The 22,202-nt window shown below is 56.6% G+C and overlaps 2 protein-coding genes across 3 annotated transcripts; one reads left to right on the forward strand and one right to left on the reverse strand.

Annotated features, from left to right (window-relative positions):
- The first annotated feature begins 3,160 nt into the window (after positions 1–3,160).
- PGAM2 (phosphoglycerate mutase 2) lies at positions 3,161–5,711 on the forward strand. The gene is made up of 3 exons (XM_077765829.1): positions 3,161–3,729; positions 3,841–4,021; positions 5,501–5,711. The coding sequence occupies exons 1-3, from the start codon at positions 3,316–3,318 to the stop codon at positions 5,665–5,667; spliced, it is 762 nt and encodes a 253-aa protein (XP_077621955.1). The 5' UTR covers positions 3,161–3,315; the 3' UTR covers positions 5,668–5,711.
- A 717-nt stretch (positions 5,712–6,428) lies between these two features.
- Positions 6,429–18,363, reverse strand: DBNL (drebrin like). Of its 2 annotated transcripts, none has more exons than XM_077765828.1 (13): positions 18,222–18,363; positions 13,752–13,807; positions 12,442–12,554; positions 11,795–11,869; positions 10,747–10,893; positions 9,899–9,976; positions 9,473–9,627; positions 9,346–9,391; positions 9,038–9,131; positions 8,396–8,491; positions 8,174–8,289; positions 7,787–7,883; positions 6,429–7,426 (listed from the first exon to the last, which is right to left on the reverse strand). In XM_077765828.1, exons 1-13 carry the CDS (start codon positions 18,302–18,304, stop codon positions 7,287–7,289), a joined length of 1,296 nt encoding a protein of 431 aa, XP_077621954.1. In that variant the 5' UTR covers positions 18,305–18,363; the 3' UTR covers positions 6,429–7,286. The 2 variants fall into 2 exon arrangements, with proteins under 2 accessions (XP_077621954.1, XP_077621953.1); XM_077765827.1 differs by having other exon boundaries at positions 9,346–9,394.
- Between the last annotated feature and the right edge of the window lie 3,839 nt (positions 18,364–22,202).

The raw sequence follows: 22,202 nt of genomic DNA on the forward strand, positions 1-22,202 counted from the left end.
AAAGACATTAAAAAAAAACCAACACCATTATTGGCATAAAAACAGACACATAGACCAATGGAACAGAAGAGAGAACCCAGAGATAAACCCACACATCATGGTCAATTTGTTTATGACAAAGGACCAAGAATATACCATGGGGCAGGACTTTCTCTGCAACAAATGGTGTTGGGAAAACTGGACAGACACATGCAGAGGTGTCCTAGATATTTGGAACAGTGCTGATGAGAGTCTGGGCTTATTTAAATCCCAGGGAGAACGTTGATTGTATTGTCTGGGCAGGAGTTAGATCACTTGCCTTCTGCTGCTGTCTTGTGCCCATTCCCTGTGTGCAGTGTTACTAGTCAGGTTGGTCCTGTGTCTGTGCAGACAGTGGTCAGCGTAGGGCCTGTGGTGCACATCTGCAGTCAGATCCCACAGGTGCCAACGGCAGACAGCCCAGAACTACACTGGATCTCTCACCTAATCTCCTTCCTCTCCATGCTTGCCCTGCCACTTCAAAGCTCCCTGGGGCCTTCCTCCCAAGACCTCTGGCCAGAAATCTGGGGCCTCAGTTTCCCCACCCTGCTGCACAGTGCCTGCGGCTGCACCCAGGCCTCAGGGCTGAGTAGCTGCGGCACATGCCTCTGGTTGGAGGGCAGCCTGCGCTGCCATCACGATACCACCTGCACGTTCTTATGCAGGATCTGGGGTGGGGAGGAAGGGAACGTTGGGAGATAGCCCCACCCCTGACCTACAGGGGCTTCATTTCTGCTCCTCAGACCAGAGGGATTCTCTGGAGTGCTTTCCCTGCACACTGGGGTGCACTGCCAGGTGTAGAGCTGGGCAATCCTGGAAATAAAAATGGTGAAGTCACCGCTGTTTCGTGGAACTTCGATTCCCACCTCCTTGCATCATCCATCTGCTGTTCCTTCTCCCTGCTCCCCGACATCTGCTCTCTGCATCTGTCTAGGACTCACAGCTGCACCCAGGATGCTCCCTCCACCTCCCCAGGACCACCCTGTGAATACAGCAGCCCCCTAGCTCCCTTCTCTGTGGCCTCGTCACCACCCAATGGCCAGGCCAGGCGTGGTGCCGCCAGTGTCCGCTCACTGAGATGCAGGCTCCCTCGGGCAGGGCCACGCTTGCCCCCTGCAGCACCCCCAATGCTTGAGCTGCCCAGGCACAGCGGATGGACCAGCTTGCACAGCACATGCTTGTGGAGTGAGTCAGAGTCTGCAGCACAGAGGCCAGGACCCTCTGCTCCTAGCTCCTCCAGGCAGAAGGCTCCCTAGTCCTGCAGCCTCTCGGCGGGCGCCCCGTCTGCACCCCAGGCCAGGCTGTTTCCTTCAACAGGGTCCCTGCTGCCACCACTGCCTCCAGACAGCTTCTCACAGCTGCAATGACTTTAAAGTATGGCCATGCTTCAAACTCCCCTGTGACCTGTGTCAGGGTCCAGCCCCTCATGCCCCCCTGGCACACACCTGTCTGCTCTCCTGTGGGAACCTGCTCCTCTCTGGCCCCTCTGCCTGGAACGCTGGCCCCCAGAACTCAGTCATGGCTGAGTCCTTTGCCTCCTGCTGCACCTGTAAGGGGCTGTCTCTACCCTTTTACTTCCTCTCCCATCTCCCTACACCCCTTCACTCATCCCTAGAAGCCTGGAGGAACTAGAACAGCTGCTTGTACCAGCCTTCTCGCCGACAGGAGCCTGAGCTTCCTGCCTGGGGCCTGGTCAGTGGTTAAAGGGACAAAAAGTTGGCCATATATAGGAGATGTGGCTTTAACGGGGGTAGAGCTGGAGCAGCAGAACCTATGTGTGGCACTGTCAGGAGGGGGAGGGGGACTGCCCATGGCAGGTGGGGTTGGGCAGCCTCCATGTTAGGAGCCCAGAGCTGGGAGGCTCTCCCCGAAGTGGACGGCAGGGATAGAGGGAAGCATGTCAGGGCCAAGTCTCAGTGTAGTAGCTGACCTACTACTGCTAGTCTCCTGCTCACCCTTTTCCATTTTCAGAAGTGTGATTGGGTGAGGGTGTGGTCACCGGGGCAGGCTCCCTCATGAGGGCGCAGCCCTTGCCCCTGAGGCCTCCGTCTTCCAAAATTGGAATGCAGAAGTCATACTGGGCAGGCCCCTGGCACCACCCTCGGCCCACTTCTGGGTGCTCTTGCTTAGCTGGGCATAAACCCGGCAACCAGTGCCTCTGGTCCTGGGATCCCTGGGGAGCATGACTCGCATTTCTCTTTCTGCTTAGAGGTGGTTTCAGCGGGGTGGGGTGAGCCTAGCTTTGGTGATGGCAGGTGGGGGGGAAGAGGGGATGGCAGACGTGCACCAGAGCTTGACCAAAGGACCCAAGAGAAAACAAGGGCACCCTCTTCTTTCTTCTGGCCCAGCCCTTCCACCTCCCCAGGTTATCTTGGAAATAGCTCTGCCCGCTTGGCCTTGACCTGTTGCCCACACTGCTGCCTGCTGCTCTCCCTGCAGGGCTGGACCTCTCTCCTCAGGGCTTTGGTTCCCACCAGCTCCCTGGCTCTGCCCACAGCAACCTGACCTTTCATTACTCCCCACCCCCTCCCGTCTGGGGACTTGTGGAGATGATGTCACAGCCCCTCCCAGTCCAGCCATCAGCCACAGGCTCTCACAAGGCCTCATTCTCTGGGCAGGGCCTGTCAGAGCAGCGGGACGTGGGGAGGAAGTCCAGTACTCCTGAGAAAAGCCAGTATGTGGCCCCCACACCCAGGTGAGCAGTCGAGCCACTAGGGGAAGGAACTTCTGGCAGCTCACACACATGCACATGTGTACAGGCAACAAGCACCAGATATGGGCACGTGTGTACATGCAACACAGCAGGCATGCACATGTGTGCACACATTCATGTGCATGCGTGCACACATCTCCTGGCTCCCCTTTACATGGGCCAGTTTCCTCACTGAGATGCAGACATGTCCCCACTTGTGTTAACAAGGACCAGAGGATTGTGCCTCCATTTGAGTGTCAGCCCCCCTGGGACAGAGTCCTCCTCTGGAGACCCCCTCTACTCCTGCCAGCCCTCCCCCGCTCAGGTTTGTTGGGTCCCTTGACTTGTGCCCTGCATGCCGGGTCCTGCTCAGCAGCCCCACCCAGCCCAGGCAACAGTGGCTGGTGGGGCTATTTTAAGTTCGGTTCTGTGCCTGCCCTCCCCCCAGACTTTGCTACTGGCCACCTGCCGCCGCCTGTCCGGCCTGGAATGCTGACTGGCAGTTAGCCAGGGTGGGGGCTGGGGACAGACTGTTATAAAACTGGGTGCACCTGGGAGGCGGCTGTCCCTGTCTGGAGCCTGCCACGGTCGCCAACACCACCACCATGTCCACCCACCGCCTTGTGATGGTTCGGCACGGTGAGAGCACCTGGAACCAGGAGAACCGCTTTTGTGGCTGGTTCGATGCAGAGCTGAGTGAGAAGGGGGCCCAGGAGGCCAAGCGGGGCGCCGAAGCCATCAGGGACGCCAAGATGGAGTTTGACATCTGCTACACATCGGTGCTGAAAAGAGCCATCCGCACCCTCTGGACCATCCTGGACAGCACAGACCAGATGTGGCTGCCCGTGGTGCGCACCTGGCGCCTCAACGAGAGGCATTATGGGGGCCTCACAGGCCTCAACAAGGCAGAGACAGCCGCCAAACACGGGGAGGAGCAGGTGAAGATCTGGAGGCGCTCCTTTGACATCCCGCCACCCCCCATGGACGAGAAGCACCCCTACTACAGCTCCATCAGCAAGGTGGGCTTCTTGGGGCACCAGGGGCAGGTCTAGGGCAGGGGTCCCAGGGATGGCAGCTGGGGTGAGGGGTCTGGCTTTCTGGGGATAAAACAGCAGTGTGGACACCCCCAGGAGCGTCGGTATGCAGGCCTGAAGCCTGGAGAGCTGCCCACGTGCGAGAGCCTGAAGGACACCATCGCCCGGGCCCTCCCTTTCTGGAACGAGGAGATTGCTCCCCAGATCAAGGCTGGCAAGAGAGTGCTCATCGCTGCCCATGGGAACAGCCTGCGAGGCATCGTCAAGCACCTGGAAGGTGAGGCCTAGCTCGTGGGGTGTGCACAGAGGTGGGGGGGTACATGCCCTTGAATTAGTCAGGCCCCAACTTCTCAGGTCAGCCAAGTAACCCGTGTGGTGGAGGCAGCTGTGCAGACGGGAGTCCCCAGGGTGGGGACTTCAAACTGAATTGAACTGAGAAGCCACTTTAAAAAAAAAAAAAAAGCTTTGTAAAATGTCTCACTTGTTTGTGTACAATGACTTTCCTTCTAAAGACTGTGGGTGAAGACATCTGGCACCACTGACCTAAGGCCCAGGCCCTGCACAGGGGCTTCCTGGACACAAGCCTGGGCAAGAGAAGGAAGGCCATGCCCAAGGACACCCAGCTGGGCAAAGGCAGGGCCATCTGACTCCACATTTACTGTGTGACCCTGGTCAAGTCACTTCACTTGTTGGATCTCACCCTGATTTTGGGGGGGTGCTCATGGGGCTCCTCCCAGTACTGCTTGCCATTGGACATGAGGCCCAGGGCAGGGTCCCAGCTTACACCCATGCCAGGCAAAGGTACGACCAGTCCAAAGAAGGGTGCAGGGTTTGGAGCAGCCCTAGCCAGGTGTCTTATAGCTGGGTCCCCCCACCACTGCATGCATGCTTCTCCACCAAGGCCCCTCTGATACCACCTTAGACAGTTGCACAGACCCTCAGGAGAGTCTAAACATCCAAATGGCCTTCAAGCTTGTGGGGATTGTGGAAGGGACAGACGGCAGGCAGGGTGTGAGGTTCCAAACCTCCTGCTTTGGGGGTCGATGGGCAGCTGGCCAGAGCACAGAGAGGCCCCTGAGGACTGGCTAGCCCCAGCCCACCCTCCCCAGGACGCTGGGTCCTCACACTGAGTGTTAAGACCATCTTGTGCACCTTCCAGGGGCCCCATCTGGGAGGGAAGCATGGAGGCCTCAGTCTCCCACTGCCTGGAGAACATTTCCTTAAGTCACGCTGAGGGGGTGGGGTGTCAGGCACAGCAAAGGTCGAGCTGCTATTCCAGGCCAGGGGCTGTAGAGGCAGGCAGGGTCAGGTTTCCCTGGGAAACCGTGCCCTTTATACCCAGCAGAGCCTCCCTCCACCTTGGCCACCAGAGCCCTTTCTCACAGTCCCTCCAGCACATTTGTCAGGAGCACCCCTGCTCCTGATGTCTACAATTTAGAATGCTCTAGAAGCCGAACACCCATCTATCTGGCCAGAGGAGTCCAATGGCACTGCCCCAGGTCAACAGCAGCTCCAAGCTGGGGGTGCAAGGTCCTTGTTCACCCTGGCTACTTCTGCAGGGTGCTCCATCTCTCACTTCTGGCTTGACCTTCCCCAAGCACATTTTTGTGGCAGTAATGCTGGGGGTGTGAGGGCTGACGCCTGGCTGAGCCAGCTCTGTGGCCCTTAAAGGTCATGGGGCCAGCTGAATGTGAGAGCAGGCAGCTGCCTGGCAGACAGGCCAGCAGGAACTAAGGACCCTGTTCCCCCGGTCCAGGCATGTCAGACCAGGCCATCATGGAGCTGAACCTGCCCACGGGGATCCCCATCGTGTACGAGCTGGACCAGGCACTGAAGCCCACCAAGCCCATGCGCTTCCTGGGTGATGAGGAAACCGTGCGCAAGGCCATGGAAGCCGTGGCTGCCCAGGGCAAGGCCAAGTGAGGAGTGGGCTTCTGGCAATAAAGGCACTTCCTCCCACCACCTGAGTCCAGTGTGGCTCCAGATGCCTGGCTCCCAAGGCCTTCAGCTGGGGGTTCAACAGCCCTGCCCCACCCACCCCCATTTAGGTGCAAGGGCCCCAGGAATCAGGGGCAGGAGGCTGGTCCCCAACCTGGGCTATCGGGTAACTTCTAACAAGCCCCATGGCGACCCTAAAACCCGAACAGCCACTTGGTGACCTTGCTCTACGATCTCGGTGCCTGGAATGACTCAGGTGTCTCTACAATGAGCAGGGACTGCAGTCAAGACAGCATCACTTCATGGCCACCTTCCCGCAGACGGGGTGTCCTCTACTGTCCCTGCAGCCCCAGGGACCAAGCCTCACCTCCCAGGCATCCCCATGTCTGAGGACAAGCCCACAGCTGGTCTTGAAGTCTGTGACCCTGACTCATGGAGCCTCCAAAGCTGGATGGGCCTTGTCTTCATGATGGAGAATCTGGGATGTGGTAAGGCCTGCCTGCAACAGCCTGAGGGACAGATGAGAGGGCCCAGTGGTCCCCTCAGCTTGGCCTGTGCCCCACGCTGCTTCCACCCAGCACCCGCCTGAGCACAAGGAACCATAATCTGCGGCATTAGGGGGGTGCCGGGCACCTCACTCCATGCACATGTGCACACAGGCTCAGCTCCCTGCAGGCACAGGGTCCCGAGAGCAGGGAGGGCAGCCCTTCGGCTCCTCCCAGAGAACTGAAATCCAAGAGGCTGACTGTGGTCACAGCTTCACGTTTATGCCTCTCCCAGGTGGCTGTCTGCCCAAGGTCTGAGGGTGCATGTACACACACACACCTGCACACGCGCCCCCAGACACCCAGGAGGGGATCTGTTTCCACACGGGGGCATTCGGGCCACAGCAGGGCAGGTCACAACTGGGGCCTGTGCGGGGCAATTTTCATCTGAAAGCGACAGGCCAGGACAGCCGGGGCCGGACAGCAGGCACAGGCCGAGGCCAGTGTGAGGGGGTGTGGCACACAGAGGGACCTGTGTTTGCAGACAGTCCCATCCTTCCTTCATACTCTCAGAGCAGGGCATGCTCAGCCCCGGCAGAGGGACAGAACTGAGGCACAGGGCAGGTTCCAGAAGGATGATCTGACCTGCCCAAACTGTCATGGCCCCTGGGACTTTGGTCACGAACTCTAAGTTCACTGTTCCCAAGGGTCACTAACAGCTATAACCACCACTCTTCAGAGCCAAGAGGAAGAGGAGATAAAGGCAAATACCCCTGCTCAGACCACCCAGCTTGCTAGTGCACTCCTCAGGCAGAGGCCACTGAGGGACTGGCCATGGGTAGGGCTTGGCTCAGTGTCCTCTGTGGGGTTCAAAGGCCAGGCTGGTGGGGTGGAGGTGGGGGGGGGGGCGGCGCGGGGGCTGCTGGAAGCAGGTTTGGGAATCAGCTGCACTGAGGCGTCTGCGAAGGCCCAAGGGCTCATCTTCTTTGGGGGTCCCATTCCTGGAGGACTGCCAAGCAGCTCTCACGCCATGCACGCCATGTCCCCCGGCCAGAAGGAAAGCACGCCTGGGTGGGGAAGGGGAGGATGGCCTCGCAGCGGCCAGCGGTGGGGGGGTCCTCACTCAATGAGCTCCACGTAGTTGGCGGGAAACATGCCAAAGTGGCCGTCGGGCCCGTAGCCACGCCACCAGCCCTCATCGATCACCTCGATGCCCGTGATGAGATTCTCAGGGTCAAAGGAGATCTCAGTGTCGTCGGCTGCAGAAGGGTGAGCCGGAAGCCATGCTGGAGCTGGGGTGCCTGGGCCCCAGCCCCCAACCTGTTCCAACACCACACAACAGCTCCTCCCCCAACCCCGCCCCCCCAGGGCCTCCACCCAGGCTCACTCAGGACCCAGCATCCACCATGCGCCCACCCCTCTGGTCACACCTTCAGGCTTCAGTGGGGCGCTGGCAGCCGGGATTCACACAACCAGACATCGGGCAGCTGCCCAGAGGGCACGTGAAGGCCCGGGCTGTGTGGGCATCCACCCCATTCTCCCCTCACCCTTCTGTCCCCCCCAAGAAAGCCCCCAAGGCCTGTATCCTGATGTGGGGCCCTGCAGTCTGAGCACATTACCTGCCTGGTAGTCGTACAGGGCCCGGGCACAGAGCCCCTTCCCGCTCAGCCCTGGATAGTGGTCCACACGCTCAGAGCCAGCATCTTGCTGCTGCACCTGCCCAAGGACGGAGAGAAGAGGAATCTGGGGTCCTAGTTACCAGTTCTCGCACAGAGAGCAGGGGCTGCCATCGCCCCACCACCCCAGCGATGCTCCCCAACTTGGGGCCTCCCACATGGCAGAGTGTGCCAGACAACTTCTCGCCTGGGGCTGCTCCAAGATTAAACAAGATAACCCGCATGGGGTGCGCCATCAGAAAGTTAGGCATCCCACAAGTGGTATGGCTGAGGAGGGTGTTTCTGGTAACATGGCCTCCTCACAACCACACCCCACTGCAGGGGACCCACCATCGGGGGCTCCTCATAGAGGGTCTCCTGCTCTGGGGGCTCCTCGTACACAGCCTCCTCCTCTTCCGCTTGCACCTGACACGGCGGTGTGCTGGGCGCCAGCTCCTCACGGAGATCTGCATGGGAGGGTGCAGCTCACTCTGAGCCCAGGGAGGGGAGGACCTCGCAGTGTCTCTGCCGCACCCCAACCCTCAGCCTCCCATGGGTGGCCAAGCGCCTTGCCTGGCCTGGGCCCTGAGGCGGCGTGGACGGGCTCCCTGCTGAGCTGGGTCTCTGGTTGGGTGAACTGCTTCTGCAGGAAGGGGCTCCGCAGTTTGCCTGCAGACCAAGGGCAAACACACGAGAGCTGACAAAGGGGAAGAAGGAACAGTCTCCACTGTTTCGGGCCCTGCACTGGTGGGCCTGTCCTGGGACAGTGGCCATCACACAGAGTGAATGGGGACATAGAACAGTTGCAGAAACACCACAGTGTGTGCGCACAGATGTGCACACACACGGCGCAGTCCTGGGTCCTCAGGGGCCAGAGAGCGCCCTCAGAGGACAGAGGCTCCTGGGGCCAGCTATGAACCAACATGCAAGCTTTACCACGAGTTTATGGGGTCAGGCCGGAGGGTCTCTCCTCTGAAGCCACACATGGCCCTTCCCTTCTAGATCTCTGAGAGGACAGGCTGAGGGCAGGGAAAAGACACCTGAGGCCCAGGCTCCCCTCTCAGAAACTGCTCTCAAGAGCACGGGCTCTCCCTGCTCACTGTGTCTGTCACACTCTGACACATCTGTTGCCACCTCGGGGGACCCTGCACTGGGACCCCAGGACCCCTTGGCTGGCCCCCACTGAAGGGCTAGGGCCTGAGAGGGAAGGCTTACCTGGCTGGGGGCTGGAGATGGATGTGGTGGACAGGGCCCTCTCCTTCTGCTTGAAAATGTCCCGTGGATGTGCTGGCTGCTGACTGCCAGGCTCCTGGGGGGGCGGGAGGAGAGCATCCGGCAGTGAGCAGGGGCCCAGGAGCCATGAGAGGGGCTCCCTGGCCTCGTCTTGGACGCCTGCTTCTGCCCTTCAAGCTCATCTCCACCACCACCTCAGACGTGCCCATATGCGCCCTCGGCGTCACTCTGCCCAGCTGGCCACAGGACCCTCCCAGGGACCGCCGCATTACTGGACAGACAAGTCTCACCTGCTCCTGTCTGCTCCCCGAAACAACTTCTGGCTGCTCACATGTCCTGCTGGGAGGGGCACAGGGGGGAGCTGCAGCCCAGTCGTCTGCTTGGGACCCTCCCTCCACCCAGCCTCTGGGCCCTCACCTCTGGGGCGCAGCCTCACTGCCCTGCTCCTCCTGATAGCGCTGCTCCCTGCGGGCGGCCTCACGTAGCTCCCGCTCTCGGCGCTCCTGCTCCAGCCGCTGCCGCTCCTCCTCCGCCCGCCGCTTCTCCTCCCGCCTGCGGTTCTCCTCCTCCTTCTGCAGGGAGAGCCATGCCCACAGCCCACTCAGCACCCATGCGGCAGGCGCACCTGCTCCCTCTCCCCAAGTCCACCCTAGAGTTCTTGCGAGTGCCGCCTTGGGGGTATGCGGCCTGAGTGCAGGACTGAGGGTAATTGCCCGCAAGCCCTGTCAGCCTCAGTCTGACAGCCTGTAAACGGGCACTAACAGAACACATGTCCTAGGGGCTCACTGTGAGAAAAACCGAGGAAGAGAGAGGAAGCACTCAATCTCTGCGAAGGGCACTCACCTCTGCTTTGGCCCAAAAGCTGTCTTTGCCAACCTTTTTGATCTCAGACATGGCGTTGGTCTTCTGGTACACGGAGCCCTGCGGAGGACAGAGGGTTCCCCACGGGACCACCCGCAGGACACTAGCGACAACCCTTAGTACGGTGCCTGGCAGGGGCACTGGCCCAGGGCCTCTCAAGACCAGAACCAAGCTGGCCCGATGGCCCTGGAAACCACCAGGCGATGAAGCTTTCAACCTCCCAGCAACACTGAGGGGTCTCTGGCTGCACCAGGCCGCTGTGGATGGAGGCCAAGCAGGTTCTGAGGCCGGCCTCTGGCCTGGGGCCATTTCTAGGAGGCTGGTCCGCCAGCCACAGGTAGCTGACTGCACTGGACAGCACCCGGGAATCTCCAAAGACTCCAGCTGGGCATCAGGGGACTGGGCCCCTCAACCTGGCGCCAGGACTAGAGGCCAGCAGGTGTCTGCCCATCCACCACCTGAAGTTCCTCTGCAGTGGCCCCCATCCAGGGCTGTGCAGGACACACTGGTGCTGTGGCCTCGGGGAGGACTGCACTGCCCCTGCAGAGAGCCTCCGAGCACAGAGCCAGTAGGAAGGTTCCAAACAGCTGGTGGACCAGACAGTGTCGAGGGCTGCTCCTCATGCCCACTAGCGCCTGCCCCACTAGGGGTAGCTCCCACTGCTGTCGGCCATGGGGACACCACCTGCACCTTGATCTGGCTCTGGGACCGGAAGCCAGGTAGGCAGAAGCCCAGCCCCATGAGGGATAAACCATCCAGGGTGGGTGCAGCCAGTCTGGACAGGGCAATTGCAGGCCTCCCGCCCCACTGCCCACCCAGGCAGCACTCACCACTGGGGCCTGGGGGCCCGTGTCCTGGAAACGGCCGCTCTCCCTGTGGAAGGCATAGTTGGCACCCGAGGCTCTGGCCACCTTCTGCATGATGCACTCGGGCTCCACATCCTCCTCGGCCCTCGCGTTGATCGTCACATGGGCCCCCTACAGCGAGAGAGCGCTCAGGAGGTGCAGCTCCAGGAGAGGACAGGACGCACACTGCAGTCCGCACGGCACAGACAACTGACGCCCAGGCTCAAGGGCAGGGGCCCTGCTGGGAATCTAGGCACACTGCTCACAGCTGACAAACCACCCTGAGGCAAACTTGTACCTGTCCCAGTGGGGGCACGAGGTCTTTGCCCTCTGTGGCACTGGCTACGGCTTGTTTCATGTGGGGCACGCTCTCTGCCCAGGCGTTAAACAGCTTTTTTCTCATGAACAAAAGCAAACTTTAAAAAGAGTCTGGAAACTCATTTTCTACAAAAAGCAAGACGCTGACTTCTCCTTGAGAAGTGCAATCCATGACCTCACACACTGTTAGTATACACTAATAAGCTTGGGATCCTCTTTCAGCTCCTAGAGGAGAAAGCGAGGCACATCTGGAGGAGCACTGGCAGAACCTGAAATCCAAATGCTGAGTCTCTTTGCCGGTAACCAAAGAGATGCATAAAGTTACCCGACAAGCAAACAACAAACACTTCTGGCACTGAAGGAGGTGCCTGGGCACACACACTGTTCTCCTCCAGATCCCAGCAACAGTCACAAACTAGCAGAACCCAAGCCCTGCCCTGCCCCAGGACCAGCTCCAGTGTGTTTCTCTGTGCTCAAAAAGGACAGTCATTCATCCTTCCTCCCCACTGAGGCCAGCCTGCTGGTGGCTCTGGCCGCAGTGTGGCCTCCCCAGCACCTGCTGAACAACAGTGCAGCAGTACAAGAGTACTCAAGTCCAGACAGAGTACTAGGGCGTAGGACACACTTCCAACTCTGGCTGCCATTCCTGCTCACATACACCCAGGGGCCTGGGGGCCTGGCGAACTCTGTGAGGCCCTCAGGGAGCAGCCCTCACCTTCAGAAAGCTGGCCATGGTGCTGACGTGGTTGGCACATGCTCCCTTCCGCACGTCGTTCACACCCTCTCCAGTCTGCAACACAACACACCCAGCATGACTCACCAATCCCTCCCCCCGCCCTGCCCCCTGAAGCAGCTGCCTTCCCTGGGGACCCAGTGGCATCCCTGTGTCCCAGAAAAGACAAAGCTGGGACTCTAAAGCAGAGGACTGGGCAAGGCCCATACCTCCAAGTCAGGGAGGTTCTTGATGCAGGATGACTACCAGCTTCCATGGGCAGGGGTCAGCTGAGAACTTTCTACTCCCACCCACTGGTCCTATGTTCTGAGCCTTCTCCAGGGCCCCTGGTCCCTCAGGATGACTACTCTGAAGGGGACAGAGGCAAGGGATCCCGTGACTGTTTGTACTCCATTTTGCAGGAATAATTCTGGGCTTGGGGGAGAGGGACTGGGGATTCTGCGCTGGCCAGGCCCCCATTATCCTTTGGGCCACAATGACTTAATCCACTGTTCTGTTCATTCACCACCTCTGTGCTGCCCTGAAGTCAAGTCCTTCTCTGCTCCAGAAGAGAAGGCAGAGGCAAGAAGGAAAGGGAGTTCTTCTGGGCCACACCTGGATGAGAACTGACAGCCCTCAGTTCCACATACCCAGTTGATGAGGACAAACTTGGGCAGGCCGGAGTTGGGGTCCTTCACCCTGCAGAAGCCGTACATCACCTTCCCGCTGTTGAGCTCCTCCACCATCTCCTCCAGGCCTCCCTCTGCAGCAGGTCACAAGGAGGTGAGGGGCCTCACACCTGCTGCCTGTCCTGGCGCACTGTCCACCAGGAGACGAAACTCACACTGGCTCTAAACCAGGGGTTCTCAGTGTCACCTGGGTCAGAATCGGATTCCTGGGCCTGCCCCCACTGAATTGACTTAAAGGAGCTGGGTGGGGCCCAAGATCTGCATTTGTGACAAGGACCTCAGGTGATTGTTTTTTTTAAAGATTTATTTTTGAGAGAGAGCAGAAGCGGGGAAGCAGCAGGGAAAGGGGGGGACAGAAGATCCTAGGAGGGCTCTGCACTGACAGCAGTGAGCTCACGCAGGGCTCAAACCCACGAGCCATGATGTCATGACCTGAGCCGAAGCTGGACACTCAACCGACTGAGCCACCCAGGTGGCCTGAGGACCTCAGGTGATGTTTTACATTACACCAGTCTAAAAACCATTCCTATACAAGCCCCAGTTAATTCTGTAAGTAAAACTATCATATCTGCTACAAATTGGGCATCAGGCTTCCAAATGGAGAGTCTGCAACGACCTTGCCATTGTCTGGACCTACCGAGGGCTCTGGAATAGGCCTGCTGGGAGTCACCTGCTCTAGCTACGAGTCTACTCAGACTCCAGGGCCACCAAGAGGGTCCTGAGGAGGTGGGAACGTCCCACAGTCACACTCAGGCTCAGTTCTTAGATCCTCCATGTGAGGCAAGGGAGAGATGGGGGCACAGGAGTGAGGCGTCCGCAGCCATTCTCCTGACACTTGAGGCTGTGGTCCTCATCAGCTGGCCAGGAGCCAGGTCGGGTACTTTAGCTATAGGGCCACAGAGACCTGGGGCAGCCCTGGGCCCCTCCTCAGGGTACACACAGCAGAGCCCTTTGAGCACCACTGGGGGTGGTGCTGGAAATGCAGGCTGCTGAACCCTGCACTTCTCCACTGCCTGAGGCATCACAGTGAGCGGGAGAGCATGGCCAGCAGCAGCCCTCACGAGGGAGGAGCTTTCTAGAACAGGCTGCCAGAACCACTCGTGTGGCAAGTAGAGAATGCACTGGTGAGCATTTGCTGGGTAACAAAACTATGTCCAACTCCCCAACAGTGATGCAACCGTGGAAAGGTGGCGGACTCCGATGGCTACCACTCACTCCCCCTGCCCCCCTCCCCCACTGGCCTCCTCACCCCCTCACTTAGTCATACTCACCTCCTGTGCCGGCCACGCGGATGTCATTGCTGTTCCCCTCATAGGTGAAGAGAGCCCTGAAACAAAACACAGGCGAGCTCTGTAGCCAGTGAGCCAGGCGCTATCTGCCCTGGCCACACCCACCAGAGCTCAGCATGACAGTAACACAAGCCCCACGCTGGCCCGTCTTCTTACCTCTCACCCACAGGGGCTTGCCCTGAGGGACAAACTTATAAAGGGGAGCCTATGTCTACTGTGAGGGAAACTAGACTGTAAAGTTTGTCTGACTTGATTTTATAGAAGTTCTATGCCCAACGTGGGACTTGAACTCACAATCCAGAGATCAAGAGTCGCATGCTCCACTAAGCCAGCCAGGCGCCAACGCCGTGTTGGAAAGTTGTTTGATTTTTTTTTAAGTTTTACTTATTAATTTTGAGATTAAGAGAGAATCCCAGGCAGGTTCTGCACTGTTAGCACACAGCCCGACATAGGGCTTGAACCCACGAACCGTGAAATCATGACCTGAGCTGAAACCAAGAGTTGGACGCTTAACCAACTGAGCCACCCAGGTCCCTTGTTTGACTTGATTTCAACGAAGCTCTATGCCCAACGCGGGGCCTGAACTCATGACCCAGAGATCAAGAGTCACACGCTCTGCCAACTAAGCCATAGGAGGTGCCCCTAAGCTGGAAAGTTTTATGGTAACTGTCTACACATTCATGTGTGAAATACTCACTTGTCTACCAGGTTTTTAAATCTGAGAAAAGATACCTGCGTATTCCCAAACCCAGAGCCCCGCAAGGAGAAGTACATGAGGCATTTCGGAACATCGCCCAACATCCTTGTGCGTATCTGCTCCGCCTTCTGAAAGCCCGAAGAGTTCGTGGAGCAGGTCTCTCTGGGCTTCAAACTCTTATGAAAAACCCAGAAACCACACAGGCCATGACTCACCATGAAGTCATGCAAATTCCCTTTTTGGAGGAGCCTTAACTCTCCACAGGTAAACCCTAGGCCACCCCTGCATTTTCCTGTAAGAATAATTATTCGTAAGAACCTTGGGAAAGATCTGTTCTCAAAAACTTGAGCCCCAGTGGTGTTGAGAAAATACAGATTTTATGACATGTGGGGCATAGAAAGTTCCTTGACTAGAACAAAGGTTACCCAAGGAGAACATTCTGGAACAGGTGGCTTCTCCACAGTCTGCACGCAGCCCAACCGTCAACACCAACTCCGCAAGGAGCTCACCTCCAGGCTGGTGGAGCATGGGGTAGGGATGCTGACCCAGGAGACAGCAAGTCAAAGGCAAACTCTGGTCTCATGTGCCATCTCCCCCTGCTCTAAGCACGGCCCTTCTGTGGCTGGCCAGACAGGGACTCTGGGGTAAAGAGTCCAAAAGGAACCAAACTGGCGTCCACTCAGCTTCCCCAGGGCCTTGCTAAGGCAATGGGCAGAGCTGCCCAGCCTGAGGAAGTCGGAAGAAAGAAAACCCAGGCCCAGAGGGTCTGGTTGGCACAGGGGACACGTCTCCTAGGAGAGAGACACTAAAAGGAACACGCAGATAAGTGGAAAGGTTAGGGGAGGAGGTGGACATACAGATTCTGGTGGCCGAGTCCTGGCCAGCCTTCTTCCTGGAAGAAGGTTGGATGTCTTGAAGCCACCAAGCCCTGGCTGTGGAAGATGGAAACACTGGACAAGCAAAGAGGGAGCAGAGACTTCTCAGCGCAGCTCTTTCAAGAAGGGACCCAACAGTAGTAAGAACCAAGCTCCACAACTGCTGCCTGCCCTCCAACTTGACTCCCTCTACCTGGGCTCCAGCCCAAGCCACCTTTTTGAATGTTCCCAGATCAGAGGCTCATTCCCATGTTCAACTGACTTCCATCCTTCTTTCAAATCACCACAGAAAGGCGGTATGCTGGCCTGTGCACAGCACAAGGACTTGCAGCTCAAATCATCCCTTCCAAACACATGTACCAAGAACCTCCTGCTTGTGGTGATGGGCACGAAGCTTCGGATACATCCAAAGAGGTCCAGAGCACGGAATTCACTTTCTAATGGGAGACAAGAAAGAAACACACTGACAAGAATGTGCTGTCAGTCAGTGACATGGGTATAAGAGATGAACATGACTCTGTCTAGGAGAATAACCTAGGGAAGCAAGAAAAAGATCTGAGATTGGGAGTTGACGTGCCTGCCCCCCACCCCACCCAGCTTTGGGTCCCAGCCCAATGCCACCCACTCTCCACGTGAAACCTTTCGTGACCCACCTCCTCTTGCTGATACCCTCTACGGCACTCTGTGCCCTTCCCAGTCCAGTCTCACCTGAGACCCGAGTATTGAACGCACACAGCAGCCCTGCACTGGGGACGGACCGGCCCCACCCTTTCTGGTGAAGAGAAAGGTGACAAGAAAACCATGTGTCTGGAGAAAGTCAAACCAGGAGACAGGAAAATGTGAGTGCATACAGGGATGGGGGAGTCAAGGAAGGACTCTCCAAGCTGAGAAGTCTGGGGAGACCCTCAGGGATGATGAAGAAGGGTGCTCTAGAATGGGGAAGCGGCAGGAGTGAGGACTCTCAGGAGGAACCAGCTCTCTTTGAGGAAGAGAAACACCACAGTGGTGGCAAACAGGTGTGGCCTCAGTGTGGTAAGTGGGAGGGGCAGCTGGAGGGGTCAGGAGCTGGCTGCACAGGGCCTGCTGGCCAAGGTGAGAGGTCTGGGCTTTATTTCACGTGAAACAGGAAGCTGCTCAAGTTTACACACAGAAATACCATGATCTAGAAATTTTTTCAGCTGAGTGGGGCCCTGCCACACATACCTGTTGAGATATTTAATGGCTGTGGCAATGGGAACAGAGGCCAGCTGGTCACATGGTAAGGGGGAAAGAGGCCCAGCACCCTCATCAGGGACAGAGAGGAGGTGGGGAGGGGACGTTTCAGAACAGGGTGGTGGCAGACAGCTCTGAGAAGAAGCCCAAAGAAAAGCTGGGAACATGGGAGGCCTGAACTGCCAGTTGGGCTGTGGGACATCATCCCCAAATCAGTGGAAACTGAGAATGAAGAGGACCTGGAAGGAAGCCAGAGGGACGGCCAGGAGTCCCTTAGGTAAGTCAGCAAGCACTACAGCACATCCTCAGAAGCACACAAGATAGCAAGACCCTAGCTGAGCAGGACTGGAGAGGGACAAAGACGCTCCCAGGTTCCAGAGTCAGGTGGGCTCATGCGGATGTGAAAGGGGGCACTCGGCAATACTGTCAGTAGGGTTTGGAGTAACAGCAAAGGGCTAAGGGCTCTCTGGAAACAGGAGAGAAGTGGAATGGGGGCTGACGTCTAGGAACTCTTAGGAAAATAAGTGCCTGATTTGTGGGTGAACCTCCTAAGCATAATGAAGAAGCGAAAGCAGAGAAATCCCACGGGTTACCAGACACCCTTTCTCACTCATTAGATGTGCTGCAAACAGAGGAGCTGCTTGGCTCCCCTGCAAAAGTGTGCACCAGCCCCGCGCGGGACACGCACATCAACTCTGCCCCAGAGCCTCTGCTGACCCAGGCAGCTTATGTTCCCAAGCTCTCCCCAACAAGACTGAGGGCTGGAGAAAAGGTTAGAATGTTCGTCGTGTCACAACAGCCCACACAGTAAGAAAGCGCTCTGTGTTAGGCACCAGGGAGAGCAGAGAAGAGGAAGCAGTACCGGGGCGCGGAGACTAGCCCTTCACTGCAGCGCGGTCGCCCCCAGGAGGCCCTGACCCTGCCAGGGGCAAGGCTACCAAGGCCGGTCACCTTAGTTCGTCATACTCAGCATATTTCCTTAGTACCGGAAGTGCTCAAAACTGGTCAGCGAAAACAATTCAGGCAAAGGGGAAAGGGATGGAGAATGATCGCGCGGCACCCCGGAGTTGCCGCCCAGGGTTACCCTGGAGCCCTCGGACACAGGCTCCCGGTACCGTAAAGCCCCAGCAACTACATGATGGGTACTGGACAGTGACGGCCCACTGGAGGCTGTCACGGGGAGGTGGACGGATTATGGGGTCTCCTTCCAGACAGCGTCGTTTCGTTCGTGTCCGTGTGGCTCAAGCACGGGAAGGATTATTCTCGTAGAAAGGGAGGGTCTGAAATCCACACTCACAGAGCCCGGGGGACCCGAACCCTTGACTTCCTGGCAAGGCTCCTATTCTCAGGCGGGCTCCCGACGCCCAGGGCCCGTCCCTGCAGTGGGCGCTTGGGGAGATGCTCCCACCAACGGCTGCGGAGATCCCCTTTGTGTGCGGACGGTCGTCCGCCGCAGCCTGGCGCGGAAGCCAACATGGAGGCCGGCGGGGGGGAAGGGGGACGCCGTGGGACCCCCACGCACCGCGGGACTGGCGGGACGGCGGGTGACGAGGGTACGGACGGCATCTCACGGAGCGCGGCGCAGGTGTAGGTGAGGAGGGTGCCCCGGCGCACCCGCGTCCCCTGGCCTCCCGCCCCCGGCCCGGCTCGCTCCCGCCCGACTCCCACCAGTCAGTCGGGGACTTCTCGGTGACCACCCGCACGTAGGCGTCCTGCAGCGCCGGCCCGTTCCTGCTCAGGTTCGCAGCCATGGCCAGCCCTACTGTCCCCGCGCCGCCGCCGCCGCTGCTTCCGGGCCCTGCCCACCCCGGCGGTCTGGAAGCTGCGTCTTCGCGGCCGGAAGCCCCGCCCCGGCTGCAGGAAGCCCCGCCCTCGGCCGGAAGCGGAAGCCAAGGGGAGAAGGTGCGGAGAGCTGATAGGAGGTAGGGCGTGTCTTTTGCGCGGCCGAGTGGCTGAAGCTCAGTTTCCTGGCTCCTATGGCTGTGCTCACGGAGGGCCGTGCATTTCTCTCCTCTCTTGTCGCAGTCAGTGCCTTGTTTTGAGAATCGGGCTCACTTTTCCCATGAACCTGGTCTGTGAATGGGTGAAGCGTGTATGCATCGATGCGTGCGCGAGTAAACTCGCTGCTGAACCTCCACCTCGCCTGCACTTTGCCCTCTCATTGGTAGAGGACGGGGTACGGAGGGAACCCCGCCGGCTTCCCTGCACAGACAGGCTTCCAGGCTGCCCCACGGCCCTGCGCCGATGCACGCAGCCTCTCGGGTTTTGGGGCAGCAGCACCGCGTTGTGTCCCGTGCGCTCGGGGAGCCCTCCCGCAGGGTCCTGAGCAGCCTCCCAGCGCGCTCCCGTTCCGCAGCCATTCTGTGAAACGTCACCCAAGCCGGCTACCAAAAGACTAAATAGCCTCGTGGTAGTTCGGATCAGGATTTGCTGCCGAATAAGCTACTGAAATTAAGGTGTGATTGTGCAGATAAAGCCTCGTGAACTTGGACACAAACGTTCATTGGTTATGTCCGCTTTTATTTCTGTACATTCTATTGCTGCTTTTCTTACAGGCAGAAGCTCTGGCATTTCTCTGATGGGCAAAGCAGCTACTTTCACCCACCCAGTCCTTCCTGGGTCTTCTCTCCTGCAAGGTGCAGCTCTCCCCATTTCTCCACTTTTTTAAAAACATTTTAAAATGTTTTTATTTATTTTAGAGAGACAGAGTGTGAGAAGGGGAGGAGCAAAGAGAAAGAGACAGAATCTGAAGCAGGCTCCAGGCTCTGAGCTGTCGGCACAGAGGCCGATCAGGGACTTGAACTCATGAACCCCGCAATCCTGACCTAAGCCAGTCAGACACTTAACCAAGGAGCCACCAAGGAGCCACCCAGGCGCCACCCGCCCCCATTTCTCCACTTTGAATTAACTATTGTATTTGCATCAGAAAAGTTAGCTCTAGTAACTGGAGGCTTCCAGGCTCTCCCAATTTCTAAGTCTTTTTTTTCTTCAGTAACCTCTCCACTGCCCTCATTTTTTCCCTCAGAACCTCTTAGGCGACTTTCTGCTCCATCCCAGGCCCTTGGTCTCCATGTTCAGAGAAGTTCAGCCCTCAGTCTGACTATTCTGCCTTCTTCTTTTTTGGCCCCAATTTATCTTTTTTTCTTCTTTCTCTAGGAATGTTCTCTATTTAAACATGTCCTACTCCCCAGTTTCTTCACTCACCTAGCTGCTGGGCCCGCATAGGGTCCTTGGACCCTTAAGAGGTCTGGGAGCACTTTTCAACATTTTAGTCAACTTGGAGACAACCCACCAGCCTGAAAAGAGGCAGACCTCTTTGTTCTGGAAACAGATCACCTTAGTGTGGTAACCAGGTTCATCTACACTGACAGCGGAAAAGCAGGAAGACCTGGGCTCCTTTGAGAGAAGGCTATTAATTAGTGTTTCCTGGTGTGGGAAGGTGGGGACATTAGGGTTCTGCTTTATGCTCTAGGGTATGGGAGCCTATTTCCACTTGAAAGGCCTGGATATGGGGTGGGGAGCGTCGCTGTGGAAGGTCTGGGAAGAAGTGCTCCAGGCAGAGGGAACAAGATGTGTCCCAGCTCCGAGGTGGGAGTCCAGCCTAATGATGGGCTGAGGATGCAGCATAAGGGAGGAAACAGGCCCGGAGGACCCTGCAAGGATGGAGAGAGGATCTTGCCAGCAGACCCCTTCTGGAGCCCACTGTGTAAAAAAGAACTAACAGCAGTAAGAAAAAGAATTGTCTGCTGCTCAGCCATAAAAAGGAATGAAACCTTGCCATTTGTGACAGCATAGATGGACCTACAGGGTATTCTGCTAAGTGAAGTCAGGCAGAGAAAGACAGATACTGTTGGAGGCCAGCTCCAGCAGGTCCAGGGGTCCCTGAAGGATGGACGGTGTCGGTGAGAGAGAGTGAGAGAGCCCCGAGATTCTTTCTGATCACCAGGCAGGCATCTCTGCTCTGTCGGTTTTGGTGTCTTTATTTAAAGTTTCAGCAACAACATGAAGTCAGAGAAAAGAATTTCTACATTGGGAGGCCTTTTGCGATAACAAGTTTTTGATATTCAGCAGAATTATCCCAGTCATAGTGAATTTATAACCAAGGAATTAACAGGATGCTCTTAGTGAAAAACAGGAGAACATATAAGTTAAATTGTATATAGATAAGCTAGGAGTCATTCTGTTTGGCTCTCAAGAGGATGGATGTTTCTGAATTGGTTTGTTTGTGGAAACTACCATGGGGGCCCTAAATGTGTCAGTCTTTGCATCTGGGTTTATGTTTTAGCTACTCTTATTTATCCTCATCCCAGCTGCCAGTGTAAGGGAGGGTGTTTGTGGAATGTAGGCCTTGAGGAAGGTACTGCTATGCTTCACCAATTAGCAAAGATATATGTAGTAACTGTTTTGCCCTTATCTGTACCTTAATTTCAAAATAGGCTCTTTGTTTCGGGGCCAGGCTCAATTGTAACTCTTGTGTTCTTAACCCCCTTTATTGTCTAAGTCTTGGATCTGCAAGGCCCATAGGAAGAGCCTTTGGACAATCATCCACAGAGCTTTCATCTAAAATCTCTCTTGCAAAGACAGGAATATGCTTTTCCTTATGAGGTATCTGTGTTCAGAATATTGGTCTGATATGGAATATTGTGAGGCCTGGTCAATACCAGCAGCCTCATTTCCAACATGAGCCAGTAGTAGCAGAAAGAGATACCAGTTTTTGTTTCTCATGGCAGGAGCTGTGCAAACACTGCCATTTCCTTGCTGTGATTGCCATCCAGAGAGGCCGGTGTGGCTCCCGGCAAAATACCATATTTTTTTGTTCATATGTGGAATCTAAAAGACAAAATGAACCCACCAGCAAAACCAGAAACAGAGTTGTAAACAGAGGATGAACTGGTGGCTGTCAGAGAGAAGGGGGTCCAAGGGCAGGCTAAATAGGTGAAGGGGACTAAGGGATACAGAGTTTTAGTTATAAAATAAATAAGTCATGGAGATGAGAAGTACAGCAAATGAATATAGTCCATAATATCATACACAGTCACTTTGCGTGGAGACTGACGGGGACTTCTCATGGGGAATGCTGAATAATGCATGCATGGAATTGTTGAATCATGATGTTATACACTCAAAACTGATATCATACACTAGGTCAAATACACCTCAATTAAAGAACACACGTTATCTTCTTGCAAGACATCCCATAATACTGGGTATACACACTTTTAATAGAAACCATATATTGAATTAAAAAGGAAAGACGAACAGGCTTCAGTCTATCTGGGCTTCTAATGTCTGGGTGGCTGATAAACAGCAGAAACTTATTTTTCACAGTTCTGGAGGCCGGAAGTCCAAGATGAAGGGGCCAGTAGATTCGGTGTCTGGTGAGAGCCTGCTTTCTAGCTGAAGGACCCTGTTCTTTGTGACCTCACATGGTGGAGGGGCAAGGGAGCTCTGTGGGGTCTCTTTCATTAGGGCACTAATCCCATTCGTGAGGCCTCCACCCTTATGACCTAAAGGTTATCAACTGGCCAGTTAGGATTTCAGTGCAGGAATTTGGGGGGAACACAATCATTCAGACCATAGTAATCATGAAGAAGGGAGTCTTCATCAACAGAAGTGTCAATCAGCAGAAAAATCATTTACTTTTTTTTT

This window comes from Crocuta crocuta, unplaced genomic scaffold (assembly GCF_008692635.1).
Source record: "Crocuta crocuta isolate KB4526 unplaced genomic scaffold, BGI_CrCroc_1.0 scaffold751, whole genome shotgun sequence".
Classification (NCBI taxonomy): Eukaryota; Metazoa; Chordata; class Mammalia; order Carnivora; family Hyaenidae; genus Crocuta; species Crocuta crocuta.